Source organism: Ammospiza caudacuta, chromosome 2 (genome assembly GCF_027887145.1).
Source record: "Ammospiza caudacuta isolate bAmmCau1 chromosome 2, bAmmCau1.pri, whole genome shotgun sequence".
In the NCBI taxonomy this organism is placed as follows: Eukaryota; Metazoa; Chordata; class Aves; order Passeriformes; family Passerellidae; genus Ammospiza; species Ammospiza caudacuta.
Genome location: NC_080594.1, coordinates 58,543,424 through 58,564,235, shown reverse-complemented (window position 1 = coordinate 58,564,235; position 20,812 = coordinate 58,543,424). Strand labels below are relative to the sequence as shown.

General features: G+C 39.7%; 2 protein-coding genes across 4 annotated transcripts in view; one reads left to right on the top strand and one right to left on the bottom strand.

Moving 5' to 3' along the window:
• Nucleotides 1-1,903, top strand: part of RB1 (RB transcriptional corepressor 1) — a 71,505-nt gene extending 69,602 nt beyond the window's left edge. Inside the window, exon 27 of the mRNA XM_058825700.1 lies at nucleotides 496-1,903. Within this exon, the coding sequence (XP_058681683.1) occupies nucleotides 496-569 (74 nt within the window). The 3' untranslated portion in view covers nucleotides 570-1,903. The remainder of the gene's footprint in view (nucleotides 1-495) is intronic.
• Nucleotides 1,807-20,812, bottom strand: part of RCBTB2 (RCC1 and BTB domain containing protein 2) — a 34,649-nt gene continuing 15,643 nt past the window's right edge. For 2 of the 3 annotated variants that reach the window (XM_058825702.1, XM_058825703.1), the window contains 6 exons: nucleotides 19,948-20,090; nucleotides 18,046-18,236; nucleotides 14,426-14,552; nucleotides 10,986-11,122; nucleotides 10,247-10,377; nucleotides 1,807-6,995 (listed from right to left, as the gene is read on the bottom strand). In XM_058825702.1, the coding sequence (XP_058681685.1) occupies nucleotides 6,855-6,995; nucleotides 10,247-10,377; nucleotides 10,986-11,122; nucleotides 14,426-14,552; nucleotides 18,046-18,236; nucleotides 19,948-20,090 (870 nt within the window). In that variant the 3' untranslated portion in view covers nucleotides 1,807-6,854. Of the gene's footprint in view, nucleotides 6,996-10,246; nucleotides 10,378-10,985; nucleotides 11,123-14,425; nucleotides 14,553-18,045; nucleotides 18,237-19,947; nucleotides 20,091-20,812 lie in introns of those variants that run through there. The other variant, XR_009276027.1, reaches the window with a different exon arrangement.

Sequence of the window (20,812 nt, the reverse complement as noted above, 5' to 3'; positions counted from 1 at the left end):
TGAGTGTGGATCCAGGCTTCTGTGTTTTAAGGTAGGGAAAATGTTTCAGTGTTGATTTATGGTAGGGGTTAAGAAGGAGAGCTCTGTCTCGTGTCCAGTGGTGTTGGTGTGTGCCACTGAGGGGAAAGGGCATTCCTGGGCAGGCTGTCTCTGGGATGTGGGCACTGCTCAGCCCACAGCCTCTGCCTGGCGAGATTCCTGATGTGACATGGACCATCTGCCCACCTGGAGGGTGGAAATGGACATAGTGAGGGGACAGAGACAATGAGAACTGGAGTGAACAGGTGGAAGGAATTTCATAAGATCTGTAAGATTGAGCAAGAATGGCTGAAACAGTGCAAAATCAGGTGTTCATCCTATAATGAGGGATTTGGTTTGTTTACAATAGAATAATGTACTTCTATTCCTTGTGTCATTACAAATTTTTCCAATAATCAGTCCAAAGTAATTATGAAGAAATATTTCATTCTTTTTCTTTGTTGGGTTTTCTTGTAGCATCTACTCGAACAAGAATGCAAAAGCAGAAGCTGAATGATGGAAATGATACCTCAGCCACTGAAGATAAGTGAAGTTCTTCTCAGGACCAGGGGCTGCACTGCCAGCCCTCTTAAATTGTTTTTGTTTTACAGCCTTCATTAATAGAGTTGCTTTTTAGTTGCTTTCAGTTCCAAACTGCTAGTTGAAAACATTTGTACTTTTTAAATTGTTAAATGTTTTCCATTATACTTTGCCTTATGATGTAGCATATATACAATGTAAGCCACTGAATTTAATTTATATATTTTTTGAGGATTTTTTAAAAGTCTTGGAAAGTGTCTGAATTTCCTGTTGCAGCATTACTGATTTAAGCCAGTTCAGTCTTGTTGGATTTCATTTTTTATGTCTAAAGGTGAAATGTTAGCTAGAATGATTTTGAAATGCACTAATTTTGTTTCTTAGCTTTGATTATTAGATTTTCATTATTTGCAGATTTTGAAAATGGTGGGCCAATTACTGCAAAGACTTCCTGTCTCTGTTCATAATTAGCACATCAAATTCCCATTAAATTAAATGGGACAGCAGCTGGGGGCCTTGCAGAGAAGGGGCCTCACCTCAGGAGTACAACCTGAATTCAAAGTGAAATCATTTCATAGCCTTACTACTGACACCAACACTTGGCATTTTGTAGTTTTGCTTCCCCAGCTCCCACCCCAGTGTCATTTTGGAAGGCAGTTACACTGTCCCTTAGTTTGAATTTCATGGAGTATGAATCCCATAGAGATTCATCCCAGAATCCCACACTGAAACTTCCCAGAAGCTGAAGCTTCCTCCCATATGCAGAGTAATTGATGTGCCCTTTCTTATCGTGGGAAATCTCAAGTATTACAAGAAAAAACAAAACAAAAACCCCCCAAAAAACCTCCCAAAACCAACAAACCTAAACCATACCTGGTACTCACAAGATTTCAAAATTCTAAAGATGTAGAATTTTCTTGATTTCTGCAAATTTTCACCTAACTGTAGCCAAGCCAAAGAGCTTGAGGAACAGCTGGAAGCTGAGTGTCTCCAGCTGGGTTCCAGGTGAGAGCAGCCTGGTCTCTGAAAGCACAGGGCATCCCCATTGGCCTTACTGCAGCATCTGCCAAAACCTGAACGTGGTGAACCCACGTTGGGAAAACCCTTCTGCTTTTACTGAAAATGCAGATACTTGGGCAACTTGTCAATGGTTGCAACTAGCAAAAAAACCCAAACAAAACCATCCAATACTTTTTTCATATTTTGTATTTGTAAGTTACTGATTCAGATACTGGAACTTTTCTTGAAACAAGAAAGTTTTGTTAAAATAGCCAATTAACAAAAGCACGTTTTATTTCCAGTGGATTAAAATATAAGCAAATCAATTGTCCTGCTTCAAAATTACCCATTTTTATGAATTTTAGCTTTTGCAGCTTCTTAAGTCAAGAACAGCTACAGTAAAAAAGCATGCTATTAATGGCACAAACATTTTAAACCAATGTCTTCCAGGGAGCTTATTTACAATTGTTTAGCTGATCCTAGAGTACCTAGAGTAGGAAGTTTTTTAAAGGTCTTGTGTTGATTCAAAGCTAACCCTAGAACTACTAAAAATTCTATGAGCAGCAAAAACTGTAAATTAATTTAAAAATAATATTGAGGGAGTTTTAGACTCAGTATGGCTCCAGCTTCCTTACTGAAGATGTACAGAACTTTCCAGAGTACCTTATGTTTATTTTCTCACTTTTTGCAGTTTTACAGACAGGATATGTGTTAACATTGGGGTGCACTGACTGTAAGCTCTGTTACAGCAGTCCTTTGGCTGGAGGGATGATACAGAGTCCAGTATCTACACAGATTCATTCTTTCTTTACTGTGACAATGTGGTTTTTTTTGTTCAAACAGACTGAAGGCTTTACATCAATTGTACAATATTATTTTATACAACTAATCAGTTTCCTGCCTTTCAAGATAAATAAAATAGCTTTTAAAGGATTTACAGTCAGTGATTTTCTTATATTAGGTGATTTCATATGGTACTTATCCAAATAAATACATACTGAAACTAATGGCTTTTTATTAGGTATGGAAATCTTACTGTGTTTGACACCACTTTTCTTAGAGTGAGACCTTGCTGTACTAAAAATGGCCTGGAATATTGAAACTTTTCCAGGAAAAAAGAAAATTTGGCATCACAGCAGAAGCTGGGCACAAAATGTGAAGGCCATTTTAGGTGCTCTTAACATGAGGCATCAATTTCTGTAGAAAGCTGAAGCTGCGCTGGGTGTAAGATGAGGTCAGGTAAATTGTATCCTTTAAAGGCCCATTTCTGTCCATTGGTGCTTAAGGGAATGGAGTCTGTCAGCCTGGCTCTGCAGCCATGTGAAGGTGGATGAGCTGGCTCCCAGCCTCTTCATTTGATGCTTTATACCTTAATCTCTTCCTGCTGTCCACTGTTTCCAAATGCTGTTTGTTCTTACATGTCATAGGAGCTTATTTCTTCTTCCGTGCTACAAGCTGAAATATTTTAAATGTAACAAGCTTACATTTTACATTTGCTTAAGAAACAATGATTGGTGTTCTGAGGACCATTTTATTAATCGCAGTTTATTAAGTCACCAGGGCATTGATTTCTTTTAAAGGTGGAAATACACTTGAAGACATTCTCCAGCTTACAAATGTGTTATCTGGAGACACTGATTTTTAAGAACACAAATAGTCTTCAAGGTACCTCTGAAATATTATCTGCTTTACTTCCCCCCCCATACAGTCAATTCAGTCTACAAGCATCAAACTTTCTTCATTTTTACTGAAAAGAAAGGAAAAAAGTCCCATTCAAACTGTTTTAAACATTATGGCATTTTTATTAATGGTCTATTAAACCAGGTAAGCTTATATAGAACAAAAAAATCATTTATGTAAAATCAGGCTGTAAACTTCCTACATCATTGGGTGGTGGCCATTGAATCCTGCCTCTCTGGGGCAAATAAATGCTTTGTTTTACAAGGAAAGTCCATGGAAAGTGTTCAGATCATACAAAAACAGCAGTTTACATAGTTACCAAGCATTGTAACAGAACTCTACAGGTGGATACTAGATGACAAGGCAGTGCTGGCTTTTGGCTTCAGTAACTTAGTAGAACCTTCAAATGATCCTACCCATGTACTTTCTTTTTTTTTTCCAGACTCCTTTCTTGAAAACAGAACATTGCTTTTTATTTCAACCCCAGACACAGTTTCTGCTTGACCAAATGTTCACTTTTAAATAAATACCTTTTTTCTGTTGTATCCTAAAACACAACAATACTTTATTAAGTATTTAGTCTGCAAGATACACAAACACAAGGTTGCTGCAGTCCATCTCACCACAGTAAAAAGCATCCCTAATTTCTTCTGAAATGTCCCACAGTTGGGTTTCAATATTTACATCCATGTACCCACATTTAACCACCTAAGCCAGTAAGGGTGGTTTTTCTTTGAACACATGCAATGAAAATTTAAAAAAATTAAATAAATGTTTCTATGAATGAAACACTATCACATCCAGGTCAGATGATACAAAATAAAAGCCAACGCTGACACACTGGACCTTTAGAATCACCCTCATTCAGTCCAGAGATGCTTTTTCTCAAAATTACAGGCTTTGTCAATTATTCTGAAATTGCAAGTAGGCTTTAATGTGTATGGTTGGCTGGAAATAATGAGCAGGAAGGAAGTAAATTGGAGAAGAAATGACACTTTGTTCTATTAAGCCAAAAATGTCTTGTCCCAAGCTGCATGCCATTTCAGCTGCAATCCCTGTTCAACTACTTTGTTATGAACTTGAGCTAATGGAGGAGAGTGGTGCCTCTCTCCAGTGCTATCATTCCATGGAGCGGTGTCCCCAGAGAGCCAGGGAAGGTTTGTGATCAGATGTTGAGTCAGAAAGACCCCCATCATTTAACGTTTATAGTTTTTTGATTCTTCTGAGTAAAACAACAGAAACATGCGGAGAGACCTTTCATACTCCACACCTTAAGAGAGCTGGTGTGACCAGTGCCAAGCCAGCAGCAGGGGAGGGGTTTCCCAGCTGGTTCCATTTCCCAGTGGGACTGGATGTGTGCCACTGTGCTGCCATGGGGGTGGATGGGACAGGGGCTGGTGCCAGCTGCTGCCCCAAGGCTGGGATGTGGTGGTACACCCTTGTTCTGGGCACTGCTGCCCTGAAGGAAGTGCTGGCAGGTGAATCTGGCATCTCAGGCTTAGCCAGGAATCTGCAGCCTTGGCTTTCATGGAATCCCTTGTGCCCACACTGGCATGATCAGTGCTGGGCTACAGCACACAGGGTTGGCAGCAAAATTGTGCCCTACGATGACACTGTTTCACTGTCTGCAGGAACCTCTGGCTGTGTGCTGGTGCCAAGTGCTTCTCAACACAAACTTAGCAAAACTGATCTCCTCCCCCAGCAAAGCTGTGTTTTTGATGAATCAGCATTATGGATTGGAAAGGTTTTGACCACTTCTGTTTGAATACAAAATACTGACACAGCTGCTAAGAACAGACTTAACACTGCTGGAGGAAGTCATACTCATCACTGAGGGGGTGGCAGAATGTGCTTGTTAGCAGTAGATAATCCAATGTATTTCTAGTGAGGGTCTGAGGCAAATGTCAAAAACACAATTAAATATTTACCTCAGCATTTTCTAAAATATTTGCTCATCACCCTCTTCCTAAGTAAATTCTGCTACCTGTGTGCTTCACCTTTCTAGTCATACACACAGGGCCTGGGGTGAAGGGGGTACTACTCACTACTCCTCTTCCTCTTTTTCCTCATACTCTTCCTCAAAGAACAGAATTGTTTGAGAAATGAGCCTCCAATATAGTAAAGAACAGCTGTTTCCACCTTAGACATGAAGACATGATAATTTAAGGGAATTAAGTTCTTAGAAAGCACATTTGAGGATTAGAAAACATCACTGAAGGATGCCGTGGCACAGCAGGGACCTGCAGGAAGGCTGCATGACTACTTACATAATTATATTTGTGAGTCCATAATTATATTTGTGAGTCCATCTGGTGTCCTGAGCCTGGTCACCCAGCTTTTTTCTTCCCATTTGTAAAATACTGCAAAAGGCACTTGAAGTCACTTCAGTCAGTTAAAATCTGAAATTCTCAAGGTTAATTCACAGTTACCTGTTACAAAATTCAAGTAAATGCTCCATAAGCTCCACATCTTCTGTAACGGGGCAAACCCCTCTCTGTGCAGCACTGGGTGGGTTTTCATCTTAATTTACTTCAGCCAAGTGGGAATGAAGCATCTACTCTACCTCAGCCACCAATGATCAGTGCTGGGAGAGAGGCATGGCCAGAGGGCATCTCCTCTCTCCTGAACAGCCCTGAAAGGAAAGTGAAGTGGTCACCTCACAGCTCCGACCACAGGAGAATCTGAAATGCCCTATTTGGACAAGTTACCTTTATCACCATTTGGAATATAATGTCAGTTCACTCTTAAAAATTTAATTAATTTGAAGATACTACTTCAAAATCACCTTTTTCTCCATTTTTCTGAAGTTGATCTGAGGAGAGATAGTAAAACTAACTATGCCTCAAGCAGAACTTGAAGAATGCTTGTTTGGGTTTGTAACTAGGTGGTTTTCTTAGTAGTCAAACTCACGGCATGACAATTCACATCACAGACAAACTTGATGAGTGCTTCCATTGGGGGGCCAGGGACATGCCTGGTGTAGTGGAAAGGGAGATCCTTTTCATTCTGGCTAAACAATGAGACAAGAACTCAAAACTGTAATATCCTGCTGAAGCTCCTCATAAATTAACTCCCAAATAAACAACAAATGAGACATACCCTTCTACAAACCACAAAGCCTCGCATCCTAAAGAACTTATGGAACTTTACTACATGTCCAGAAACACAAGTTCGTATCTCCACTGGATTATAAAAAGAAGCCCATGATGGCATATTAACTGAGTTTTGAGACAAAAACAGACTATGAAAGTTTTAGCAGCAAAGAGGTCACTGTGCCATAAAATCCAAATACAGACTGTTTAAAAAAAATTAGTAACTAGACAGACTAGATAATGACAAGCTTAGTTTGCTTGACTTTGGGTGGGAAAGGGTAGTTACTGCATTAGATTTTTGTGTTAAATTCTGGCTCTTGGCAAGGAACAGTCACCACACACCTACACTGTAGCCATCCTTACAACAAAGCCTACATGTCAGTGGACTTCTACACACTCCCTAAACTGATGGACACCGCGACTTTCCTTCCAAACCATTGCACATTCTGACCACGGGGGAGTTCTCCAAAGGGAAAGTATTTCCAGAAGGGAAGAGGATGTGCTCTTCAGCTCGGTAGTAGTCAGACCTCAATTTCGGAATGCTCCCACTCTGCTGGCTTTGCTAATGAAGTTTTTCAGGAGGTCATGGTCCATGTCTGCAAAGCCTTGAGTTTGTGTAACAACAGTCAAATGGTTTATGCAAAATCTGAAGCAAAATTCTTCCAAGTCCTAGGAACAAATTTGAGTAATTTGTAATATGAATGACTGATAAAATTATGAACATTGTTACTTTGTTTCAAATCTGTCATTTAATTAGCAAAAAACACACCAGATTGCTCCCATTATCAACCCCTTTTCTATCCTTTTGATGAGATCACAAATGATAGGATGAAGTTTTTTCATACAAACTATTCAATAAACCCACTTTGAGAAAATAGGAGTAGCCACCTAAATCAACTCTAGACCTCCATCACATTTACTACATACTCATTAGAAAAGTTACCAACAAGTGAAGCCATCAAATTGCCCCAAAAAGAACTACTAGAGCATCAATAACTCATTTCTTGTCCTCCCTGCACTGAATTCAGTAGTGAATGTCCTGTGAAAAACAGCAGATCTGCTAGTCATGCTGGAAATAAAAGCAGAATACGATGTAAAAGGGGATGATACTTGCTGAACACAAACTGCATGTTAGGATACATATGTCTTTCATGGCAAACCTAGGAACTGAATTCCTCTGTCTAATGGGATTCCCAGATAGCACAAAAGGTTCTGTCTTGTCCTGGTCTCACTGTAAGAAGATGCTCAGCAGTTCAGCACAGCATGGCTACAAGTCAAACAACCATGATTGCATGCAGCAAATTCTTCCCACTCAGACTCCTCGCAACAGTGGCAATCTTTCTCTCCATGCACTGGCTCAGCCTCCTTTAGTTGGCTCCTATGCAACAACTTGCTGTGAAGAAAAATTAATTACCTTCTGCATACAGAGCTGGAGCCAGCAGCAAGGAAGTCAGAATTAAACCATAAACTATAAAACTCTTCAAGGGTTACAGCAAAAAGAGTAACCCAAGCCAATTTGATTCTATGTTAACTTCACAAACATTGCAGCCTGGCATTAATAGTAGCAAGATACTCAGCAGACGACCTGTGCATTTTCTTTTGAAAACTTTTCCTTAGATTCCATGTTTCAAGATGTAACTAAAGCATAAACTGAAACACAAAATATCCTTAAAGAAGAAATATGGTATAGCAAGTATCTCTCATCAACAACTACTGGGAAAGTAGAAGAGGAATGAGAATAGAAAAAGCAAAAAACCAGAGGAAATAAAAATGTAGACAATCAAAGACAGTGACACCTTAAGTTCCAGCAGACTTCTGAAATGGTACTGTTAGAACCTGAGCTGCTTTACAGTCAATGTGAAAATTTTTATACTAGCTAAAACTATCAGCAGCTAGTTTTTCTGCTGCTGGTATGAATAGAACCATAGATTATAGAGAATCAGTCATTTTGCAGTTTCAAGAAATACTGTCTTTTTAATTCTGTTTTATAGAAGATGATTAGTCTAAACTTTGCTACAGTGTGTATGAGAAATATGCTTTAAATTAACTTGTAGCAGAAACTCTTTGTATTTTCTGAGGATAGGAAAAAATATTTTTATACATCTTAAATCCTAACAGAGGTATACAGTAGTCAAGTTAGTCTTCATTTAATTTGCAATGTGGAATGGCATGTCACACACCACTATAATCTTTCACTTGCAGTGTTCACATTTAATGACAAAAAAATAGAATTCTATCTCTTCAAGCTTCCAAAACATAAGGCCTCTTTCATAATCCCTCTTTTGGCAGTTTTCTACTGAGGTCCTGACACTGCACATTGTTCTCAATGTAGTACACTAGAAGATCCTGGTTTATTCCATGATTCCTTAGAAGTTATCCCCATGTTTTTGAAATTTTTTTTTTAAGAAATCTTTGCTGCCCATCCAACCCTCTCTGACCCATGGGTATAGGCAGGAGGGCAACAATACACCCCAAGTTTGGCACATGCTGCAGCCAGGGCAAGTGAACCAATTCCTCATCTGACAATTGTGCTAAACTGTTACAGTATGTTTTGAAAGAGCAAAACACTGAATCATAGAAGGAAGAGGAGGATAACATGTATTTAGTTATCCAGCAATCCCTTCTATTGTGCTTCAGGCCTTATAAACTCTGGTACTTTGTTCAGGCTAGTTTCACTACTTCACAACACACCTGGACATATCTTTAACTCCTTCACCAGATACAGACCAACCAAAAGTACTTCTGCTTTGAAGATATTAAAAAATTTTGGAAAGTTTGAAGGAGGAGAAACTAAAGAATAAAATTTTAATGAAAAATCTGCTGTTAAGAGAACCAAACCATTGGGTCATGCCTTTCTGTAGAGTTTTCCCTGCCATGCTGGGCTTGTAGCAGCACAGCACACTGAAGGCACAAGTCCTTTTTGACCCAGCCATCCATGCCCTCTGTTTCTGCTACCTGGGTTACAAATGCCTAGTAACTGGCAGCTGGCACTCTTACTATCTACTGATCTCTTGTTATCCTCTCTTTCAATGCACAGAACTTACTGAATTCCAGTCGCCTCTTTGCAACTCCTACCCAAATTCATCTCCTGTAGTTTGCTGTCTCCATACAGCACTGACTATTGTAACATTATTAATTCAGTGTTTGTTTCAGTCTCTTCTACTTGCCTCCCATACCTGAAAGGTATTTATAACAATGTCCCCTACACCTGAAATACATAATGAGACTTTTTGGACAATAAAGCCCACCACACAGTTATTTCCACAATCATCACAGCACTAGGAAGATGAGAAAAGGAAAATATCTTTGAAAGTATTTCTTTACCAAAAAAGCATGGATAACAGGCTGACTGCTAGTGACTCATTCCAGAACCAAGGGCAGAGCAGATGACAGGATATGGGGGGAGTATTAACAATAGGTAATTTATTGTATGTCAGCATAATTCATTGTAAACAGCACTGCTAAAGTAGATTTTTTTAATAAAAGCACAAGTGTAAATATGCAGGGACTTTACAGCTGACTCCTTCCGCTGCCTGTAAAAGTCAGCACCAGAATGATTGTACCAGACACCGGCAGACAAAATGATCAGGTGGAGAACTCAGGAAGTGAAAGGGCAAAATCCAAAGGCAGAGATGTAAATGGCAGTGAGAAATTTGTATGCCAAGCCCTGCAATGCCACATGACAAGGAAGGAAGCAGATTAAAAACCCTGACTCACAGAGGCAAGCCAAAAGGGCAGGAAGAAAACACTAAACTTGGAGTTTTAAAATTTTTATTTAACAGCTTAAAAAGGGGAAAAAAACATTTGTTAAGCCAGAAAAGGAAATTACAGTAATCATGCCTCATCAGTTAAATACAGTCACGTTTACATTAGGCAGCTTCATTTCTCAGAAAACATCTGCTTATCTGAGAAGTTCTTACCTGAGCTTCGTACTTGACAGCAGCAGAGAGGAGAGCAATGGCATTCTCTTCACAAATGCCTTGTTTGATCGTTTGCTGGCAAAGCTTTTTCAGTCTGTTTTCTCTATACAGTGTTGCCAAATCTAGCAGCCCTGTGAAAATTTATACACCTTTAACTATTCTGGTGCAAAATATATTAGTGGCTTTTCAAGTTAATCAATCATCCTTTTGTTTTAGGCTGAATTAATCAAAGATGTGCTCTGTTTTTTTCCCCTATGTGATGTGTGCATTTTTAAGGTCCCCTACAGACCTATCAAAAAAGGAACGATTTTATTACTATGGAAGTGTTCTATTCTCTTGTTCTCATTCTGGACATCAATTACTGACTTACATCCTCTTAAATTCATGCAGGGAAGAGCTCTCTTTTCATTCCGGATCAAAAATCACTACAGCTACTCAAACAAGTAAACTTTCAGGATGGCAGTAGTGCCTTTCTAAATAAAGGGAAGTTCTTAGTAAGAGCAACAACGAGTTCTTTCTGAAAACTTTTCACCTTTGATCCCATTGCATGCCCACCACTTATCCTCCTTGGGCATGTTTACTGCTACTGCATCTTTTCTTCCTGACACCTGCCACATTCAAGATTAAAGTGCTGAAGAAACTAAAACCAACAAGCCCTGCTTTCCTTACTCTGTAATGACACCTAGATTGAACTTTTCAAAAATAATCATCTAGAGTAATTTGCATTTATGGCAAATACCTATTGCATCTTCAGGAGGGAGCCTAATGTTGTCTGTATACAGATATTCCAGGAAGGCTCGGTAAACAGGGTAAGAAAATTCACTCATTTCTATAATTTCATCATCATTATTGAGTACGGAGCGGAAGTGTTCACACCTACAAAACACGAACAAAAATTGTACATGGCAAAGAGTTAAGCTTGAAAGATGAGCTGCAGCAAGAAGTTGGTGAAAAAAATAAGTCAGTCCCACAGACTGAATACAAAAGCAGAACCTCTAGCTACATGATTTCTTGCTTTGAACATGTTAATTTCTTTAAGTCTTACAAGGCTGATATATATAACGCAGAATTTTATTTCTGTTGTTAATATTTTATGGCAGAATCCATTTCCACTTACAATATCTACGAGGATTATCCATCTAGTTTTGGTGCCATTTTTTAAAATCGATTATACATTAACAACCAATTTTATTACCTGTCTTGTAGCACATAAAGTTTACAATTAACTTAGACACTTCTGAGATTTGACCCTGATTTCTCCAGCATTTCCCAATGAAGAGAGAAATTATTAATAATTTCAGATATCATTTATTCCAGTGTCAGAGTCCATACACAATTTAGCATTAATCATGATATTCAAGGATTAAATTACTGAATGTGAAGACACTCTCACTCAGATCTTTCATCATCTTTTCCTTACAAGTCTGAACACTTTTGTGACAGATACAAACAAGGACAAAGCACTGCCTTTGGTAGCTGTAATCTGCAACTTCCAGTTCACAGTAATTTACAATGCACTGTAACTTAGTGTTCCCTAAAAAGCATCCTAGCATGCACATTGTTTTCAAATGTTTTGGTGATAAAAATGAACATCTCCACTTCTGATAACCTCCTAAAACGACCACAATTTAATCATACTTCTTTGTACTACACTAATTTGTAACTCGCTCACATCTGAATTTTCTCTTCTTTTACTCAAACTTCCCTGTAAAAAGTAAGATGGTTTCCTTTTAATGTCTCTGAGATAAAACTACAACTTAAAGACAGTATTACTTAAATCCAAATGAAAAATAATTATTTAACTAATGACTTAAGTTCTTCACATTTTACTTATTAATGAAAGAACTTTTTTAATCTTAGTACTTTGAGGATTTTAATAAAATAATGGAACCTCTTGTCAAATTCATAAAGAAATAAAGTCATTATCCAGCTTCTGCCACATCTTTTACCACATTCCAGCATTTGGAGAGGTAGACAAAACCTCATTGTTTTGCTTCCCAGAGCCCCGTGTTAAGTAATGGTGAGACCATGCTATCCATCCAGCATGGGTCAGACCTTGGGAATGGTCTGTGCGCCAATGGCACCACACAAAAGTCAGAGAGAAGGTAGTACATTGATCCCTGAAAAATTAAGCCAATGAAAACAAAAACTGGTCAGCACACGTCCTCCAGTCTGCAATTATCTTGGAGTGAGTGATCTGTTGGAGCTTCTCTCTCACTGTCGCTATCCCTGAGCTGACCCAGTGCAGATACATCCAGCTCTGGCTGGCTGAATGCAGGGCTGGAAAATCCCACCCCTGCACTGGGATGTCCCTGCTCCTGCAGGCAGTGATGGCCTTGGGCTGCTCTCACTGACATTCTGGGTGCTCCCTGCCATTCCTCCACCACTGCCTGCCAGTAACCACCAACAACGGGATCCAGCTCAAGAGCCGGAATGGAACAAGATGGAAAGAAGTCCTCATAAGCAGTAAAGAAATGACTAAACAACAAAAAGGAACTTTTAGCAGCACTGCTTTCATGACAATGCTCCAGGCCAAATGTTGCAAAACACCTTCTTAAATACTTTGATCCAGTTGCACCATGACAGTAAAGAAAATATTAATTTTACAGGCTGTGCCTGTGCTTTATTATTCCCTCACAGTATTTTGGTAACACCATATATGTAAAATCATTTTAGAATTAGATATTTCCTTCACAGAATGCCATATAATCTGATAAAAATACATCAAGAAAAAGGAAATATGAGAAAGCTACATATAGGCTGATTATCAGGAAAACGAACCTCAGGAACTGTTGTCATCTTATTGCAGGGGCTCCATACTGTTGTCTCCTGATTGCAAAAGTTTCTTGTGGGCAGCTCCTTAGACCACTGACCCTCTCTTCTTCACAAAGCAGCCAACTGACTCCAGTTCCCTTCTCACCCAGCCACCCCACTCTTTTGTAGCACTCTTCTTCTCACTGGTCACAGCTGTGGCCTGGTAAAGTCAGGCCTGTTCCTAACCCTTGGTGATTGGCCCAGCTGCAACTCCTTAGGGGTGAGATTACTTTCTACACTATCTTTGTTTTCTTGTATTCTATCCCCCTACCAGGAGCATTTTGGGCATACACAAGATTTGGTGTGGTATCTGATGGAGAACACATGACATTCCAAATGATGAGGGTGGACTATAGGCATGAATGTAATGAACAAGCAATGAGACTAGTAAAGAGAAGACAAAAGTAATACAGGTAATCAGAGTAGTAAGAGGAGAGCAGAAAAAAAACCCCAAAAACCAAACAACAAAACAAGGACAGGCAAGAATTAACAGGGAATTTTAATTTCACACAGTAATATACAAGAAATCACTAAGAGGGCTCAGGAGCAAAAGCAGCAAGATGAAAGTGGTGATAAGCTGAGTGAGATAGCCAAGCATTTTGAGAAAAAAAATAGCAAAGAGAGAAAAATATAACAATGAGGAGGATGAAGCAGAAGCAATGAGGAGGCAAGGCAGAAGAGATCTAAAGCAGTGTCTCTAGAATATCACAGGAGAAACCACATTAGCAGTAACAAATTTATCTCTCTGCATGTTAATAACAATGAGATCATTCTGTAGATCTGCTTACGTAAAATCTCATCATAAAGTGGTCTTAACTTGCAAAAAGTTGTAAAAACAGAAAAAAAAGCCAGCTTAAAAGTCAAACTCACTGGTTAGAATGTTTAAAACACATAGAACACGAAATCTATCATAAAAGGAGGAAAGAGATCATCTGGAAGATGCTGAAACAACTGAAGTGTTCTGTGGAAGGAAAGAGTGCCAAGAATAAACACAACCCCCTCAAATCATTCTGGTGGAGGCATCCAAGCATATAAAGGAGGAAAAACTGATTCTAACTACTGACAAGACAGCAGAAGGAAGCGAGCCTTTTCCTTGGCAGCAAAAGGTTATTGGAAATTGAGGTCAAGGCCATTTAGGAGCACAAAGGAGGATAAATGTCAGATGGAGGGAAGTGTAGGCAGATAGTAGAGGAACATGTTTGACAATTACAAAGAGAGCAACAGTGAAGAACAGCAGATGAGTCCCTGACTCAGGGAAAAGGGAATTTATAAGAGTAAGTCAAGAATTTTTTTGCAGTGATGACTCAGCACAGTGGACTACACTGCACAGTTTAGTTTATACAATTGATACTGTTTGTTTCTTACCTAATTTTAAGAAGAACTTTATGAACATGAATGTACTTTCCATCCACTAGGAACTTCAGGTCTGCAGTTTCAGGGTTGTCAAATTCCTTCTTTAGTGATTGGGCAACTGTTAGATGGTCATCAGGCTCTAGAATAAATAGGGGACTTTATATAAATTAGTAAACAATACAAATATCTCCCACTACATTCTGGGTATCTGTCAGCAATTAACAGTCTTAACAAATACATCTCCTTAAAGGTAGCAAAACCCCCCAGCAGCCTACATGTTCTGTCTGGGCCAGAAAAGCAAAGAAAGGACAGCTTTCTTCAGTCCTTTCTAGTTTCCTGCTCCAAGCAAATATCTTTATTAAAAACCTCCGAAATCCACTCCTCTAACTCATCTATATAAGGCCAGGAAAATAAAAAGTTTAATCTCAGAAGTTTACTGCACCATATGATAGAAAATGCTATCAACCATTAGTCAGTAAATTATATCAAATTGAAACTGTTAGTTATTATAAGAGCCTCCAAAGATCAATAAAAAAATCATAATAAAATTTTCTGAAATGCTTCCATAAGGAGGCATTATATTACAGCAAAAATGAATCTATTACAGAAACAACATATTGGTTGCCAGTGAAACTGTCCAGTGCAATATCACTAAAAGTAAATACCAACACTTACAAGTTTATTCTAAAATAACTGTTTTCCCTAGACTTAATTGTGTTAGAAGCACAGTTTGTCAAGGTCTGCATACTCCTGTTGGTGTCATATGTCTGTATATCCCACAGTGCACATGATATTTGCATTATAAAGTTACCAAACAGCTTTGAAAAGTCCTCCATTATCTGCATACAAATTTTTACCTACTGAACTGATCCAAATCTCCATCACACAGCCTCAGAGAACCGTCTTCTTTAATACTAGTAAAAAAATCAACAACCCACTCTACCCCCAAATCTCATTCTGAACTGTGACAGCATTTTGTCTTCTTACCATATAAATAGATATTATGGGTTTAGACAGATCTTGTGGGTCAATAATTAGTTGTTCTTTACAGAAAATTACATAAATGCTAGGTCCTGTAACCTATCAAACTAGAAACTAGAATAGTATTCTGCTGGAAATGGAAAGACCTTCTCCACAAGCTCTAAAAAAGCTTAACACACACACACACACACACACACACACACACACACTTTGATACTGTTACACTTTGTTTAGCACAGTCATTTTGCACTTCATTTAGAGAATGTCAGGTATACACAATTTGGGTAGGTACACATAAAATGGATGGGGGAAAGAAACCCAATACAGTCATGATAAAAAAGAGAAACATTTCTGAAACAATGATACAATAAAATAATTTGTTAGTTCTTCTTTTGTACAATGTGTGGTTTATTTATTTTGACCTCTGATTCAAAGTTAACTGGCAATCCAGGTGTCTACCAAGACACATCTCCAATTGACTTCTTACAGCCATCAGAGGAAAACTGAATAGAGTGGGGTTCAGCTTTGAAACTCTTAGGGGGAAACCAGCTGCTTTTATTTGTTACAGCAGTGAAAGGGGAGCCTGAGGAAGGAAATGAAGAGGCAGTTCCCACTGACAAGGCACAAAGCCAACAAAACTCCTTAGCAGCCAGTGCTAAGAATTGTATTAGAAATGTTAGAACTGCCACAAACATGGAGAGAATGGGTATGCCTGGGTGTGGAAGCACACAATAAAAGGGACAGAGAAGGGCTGTAAGCATGGCAGATGTCCATGGCATAAAGGTCAGCAGATGTAAGATCCCAGGACACAGCTGCCTGAGGATTCTCACCACGCATACGTCAGATGACAAACAGCACTGAGTCAGTCCTGAGAGCTTGCCAGGGTAGGACAGGATGAAGAGGCCAGTCACCCTCAGCTCCTGGAGTGTGCAAAAAGGCACAACTGACTCCAGCACAGTGACCTAACTGAAAACAACCCAGCAGACATAACAAGGACCTGATAGCCAGCGTCCTTTTTCCTGTGTCATCACAAGGAACCCTACCTCCTGAATAGTGCCAGGGTGCTGGAGACACTACTTGGCAAATACCAAAAAGTGGCTTTGAAAGTACATCTGAAACTTGTTTTATTTAAAAGTAAAGTAACCTTTCCTCCTGTAAGGCTTCACCTTATGCTTTGGTGCAACATTGCTACACTGTTGTAGCCCTATTTCCAAAGGGACTCGGAAGTTAAGGTCAAAAAATCCCAAACCCCACCAGAAACTCACACAATAAACAAATACACAAACCCCCCAAGAACAACAACAAACAAAACCCCAAAACCCACAACAAGTCAAAAGAAACACACAAAATACCACCACAAAAAAAAAAACAACCCAGTAAGAAACCAAACAAAAAATCCAACACCCCAGTAACTTCATTAGGAACCATAATGGGATTAAATTGCAGCTGAAGAATGAGCTCTCTGGTAGCCAATGCTGTATACTTAACTCTACTCAAGGCCATTAAGACAGATCTCAATGCTAATCAAGCACCTGAGATCCAGCAACACTCTTCAGAAGACCAGGTCACAATCACTTGTGATGAGACTGAGTGCTTGTGGCCAATTCAGAACATGGGAATTTGAACCCCTCAATTCTTAGCAGTCTACTTAAGAGCATCAAAGAAAGCTTCAGAGCTCCTCAACTCAAATCTCCAAATTCAAACTCAGATTTTCCACCCAGAGCCACTGGACAGTCACACACAGAGGTTACACAAAAAACTTCTCCCCAAACCTGAGGCACTTCCCCATAGAAATGAGCTCTCGGGATCTCTATCTGGTCAGAGTGACCCCAAGATATGTTAGAAAGTCTCTTTTCCCAGCCTGGCAGTCGAAGAAGGAGTCAGAGCTCTTCATTTCTCGGTCTCAAGGTTGTTTTTTGTATCTTATCTATAAAATTCTTTCTCCAGGCCTGCCCAGGTCTGCTCAGCAGGACAGTCCAGGCACTCTCACTGCCCCCGGGGCGGTGTTATCTTTTTATACTAAAACCTATGTGTACAATATTTACAATTACTGTCCAATACCTATCACCTATGTTAGACAGTGAGCTTCTACTCTAAGTCAATCTAAAAGTGCCAACATCACAGGAGAAGATGGAGGCTAGGAGGAAGAAGGAGAAAGGCTGGACACGCCCAGATTCCTCCTCTTGTCCCCTGAACCCCCATTCTAAAAACCTCAAAAATCTATTTTTCACCCTGTGATAAATTCACTATCATTCTACTTAAACTGTCGTGGCTTGTAGTCCTTCATATAAGGTTGGTAATTGTTTTTCCCAAGGGCTAAATCAAAGGCACAGGGGTCTTGGGCTCTGTGCCAAGGTCTCTGAGCCCCCTGGGCAGGGGCTCGAGCCCTCCAGGGCAGCCAGAGGAATTTCCTGGGTTCTGACAATGAGCCACATCAATAAAACAGACAAGTGTTTAGCCCTGACATCAGGCTTTAGCAATTTTTTACCATGCCACATTACCACTTACACACATATAACATGTCATTATGATTATGCTTCCTGGAGTAAGTTTTTGTGAGTAACTATGTTTAGGCTTCAAATACACGCAACTGTTGTATGAGCTACCAGTTCTGTTTGGCAGGTGTCAGAATAAGGAGCCTTTGGGCTCACCTACGGAGAGCAGGCGCCACATGACGGCGGGCGTGGCGAAGCAGGCGAACACGTCGTCGGTGCAGGCGAAGTGGGTGAGGTGCGGGAAGGTGACGGACTGGCCGCGGCACTGCCCCCACATGTACACCTGGCCGCTCTGCGTCTTGGCCGCCGACGTGTGCGCTGAGTGGCAGGCGGCGATCTCCACCACCCTGAATTTGCGAGCAAACAAAAGGAGAAAAGAAAATCACTCATCATGAACAAAATGCAGTGAATCAGCTCACTGCCCCCTGTCTTTCTCTAGTGCAAGACATGCTTTTAAGCATGCACATAAGCAAGAAGGCTTTCTGGTCACACACAGCAAAATTAAAAGGCTGGCAGTGTTTCTGCAAACAGCGGGCACTCCAAGTTTCTCTTTGGGAAAGCATCTTGGGAGAGAGCAGCCAAAGCTGTAGCAGAGCCCTGTATCTGCTGCAGCACATCCTCTGCTGATCCCTCAGCTCTCTCAAGCAAAGCTATGATGAGTTTCAAGTCTCTGAATGTCCTTGGTGGTGCTAGGCAGTGAGGGGAGTAGCTGTATTAAGCTGCAGAGAACAAATACTTGGAGAAGATGAAGAGGGAAATAAGGATGCATTAAAAATAATTAAAATTGCATTTTCGCTTATAATTGAAAGACAATGAAAGTCTTTTTTCTGTTTGCTTATTGGTAACAATCATAAACCAACAAGTTAAACATACTTCTTCTTACTCATATAATTATTATTACTTATGTTTAAAGGACTTCCATTTTGAAAACTAAAATTTAGAACCAAACAGCTGTTAAAGCTGTTTTTAAGTGTCCTTTAGCTAGGCTATGTCTCTAATCCCAAGACTGATTTAGGACTTCAAAACTCCCACTGTGTACAGCATTACACAATCCACTGTTTTGCAGTCTGAACTACTGCTTGTTTACTTGTGTTCTCAGCTGCCTGGGGATAATGGCAGGGAAACAACTTGTTTAAAGCTGTATGCACAAATCTTGCAGGCTTTAGTGAGGCAGTATTTTCACTGACACCAAGAATTCATATTCTGACCGACAAAAGCCAAAGGTAGCAGGCAACATTAGAACTTGTATTAAATTCTTACTGTAACATTTTAAAAGTGTCTGGAAAAAAATCAATAACATTTGAAGCAAAACCACAAGTACACACACAGAAATAGCAATGTTCAAGATCAGGCCATGTCTCATCACCAGAGCAGAGATGCCACTTCCTCACAATGATGTACTCAGACACAGGGTTAAGAGGGACATCTCACTTTCCTTCTTACTCACAACAGGAGCCCAAAATTAAGATTTCTGATCATATACATACTTGGCTTTACAACAGAAACAACTTCTCCACTGTCCCTCAAGGACCTAGAGGAAAATATTTAACTCATAAAAATCGAAGCTTTATTTTTAGGCACCAATACCAAGAAAGAAGTCCTCCCTTTCTCTCTCTCCTGATTATGAGCCAGATTTAATAGCAGAAATAACACAAATTGCAGATGTCCACCCTTCACTTTTTCTGAGTACACTTCTTGTGAAAAGTAGCATATTAAAACACAATTTATATTCACAGACAATAAAGCCTTTATTGTTGATTTCAAGCAATGAAACTACACCACTGAAGGGAAAGTGCAATTAAGGCCTTTAAAGTACAGTGTGAGCCAGAGCAGAAAATAGCATATTCAGGCTCAGAATGTTCAGTTTCTCTTTCACAGGGGTGGTTATGGGACAGATTCAAGCATTTTCAGTGAAAATTCTCTACACATTTAGCAGATGAACCATTGCAAAAAATTTTAGGCTCCTTCTCCCAAAAAAAGATTAAAAATACCATAATTTTATGTAGTTCTTCTGTGAGTATGTCAACCAATGTCTGATTGCAAGACTGTAAGTATTACCTGTCCTTATCCACAATAACTGTTGTAGGGTAAGACTGGTTACTTTTATTCCCAGTACCTAACTGGCCATATGAATTGGCTCCCCAGGCATATATCTGACCTTCATCTGTTAGCACTAATGTATGTGCATAGCCACAGGCAACCTGTAAGGAATAATAAAAAGAAGAAAAACTCATTTTTATGCAATAGTAAGTTAATACAGACAGATACATCTTATGCTATAGGTTATGCCATTGATTCTAGGCTAGTGTAAAAATTAAATATACAGGTAAGTTTATTAAAAAAGGAAGGAAAGTAAATGAAGTGACTTTGGGGGAAAAAATTTACCAATGAGAAACCCTGACAGATAATCTCAAGAGCAGAGCAAAAAGAATAGCTAGAAACTGAGAAAGAAGGAAAGCTATATGACAAATTTAACAATACCCAGAAAAGTGAAGATGGTCTGTCTTGCATTGACCTGGCTCCATGGACAACTGCTCCAATATGAATAGCTTCACCACTGGAAAAACAGCTAAGCTCTCCCTGTCTGATCCTCTCATCCCTGACTAACAGCCACACAAAACTGCCCCCTCCCTGGGCCAGAGGATCAGAGGATCCTCTGCTGAGATAAGTCCCCATCCCTGGAAGTGTTCAAGGCCAGGTTTGTTGGGGCTCTGAGGAACCCAGTCTAGTGGAAGGTGTCCCTGCCTATGGCAGGGGATGGAACTGGATGGTTTTTAGGGTCCCTTTCAACCAGGCCATTCTGTAATTCTCTAAACTTACATCACTGCAAGAAAACTCTCACAGTACAGTCTGAGAACCATACAAGATAAGCAACAAGAGCAATCAGCCAGGAAAGAGATGGAAGAGACAAAACTCTCCATTT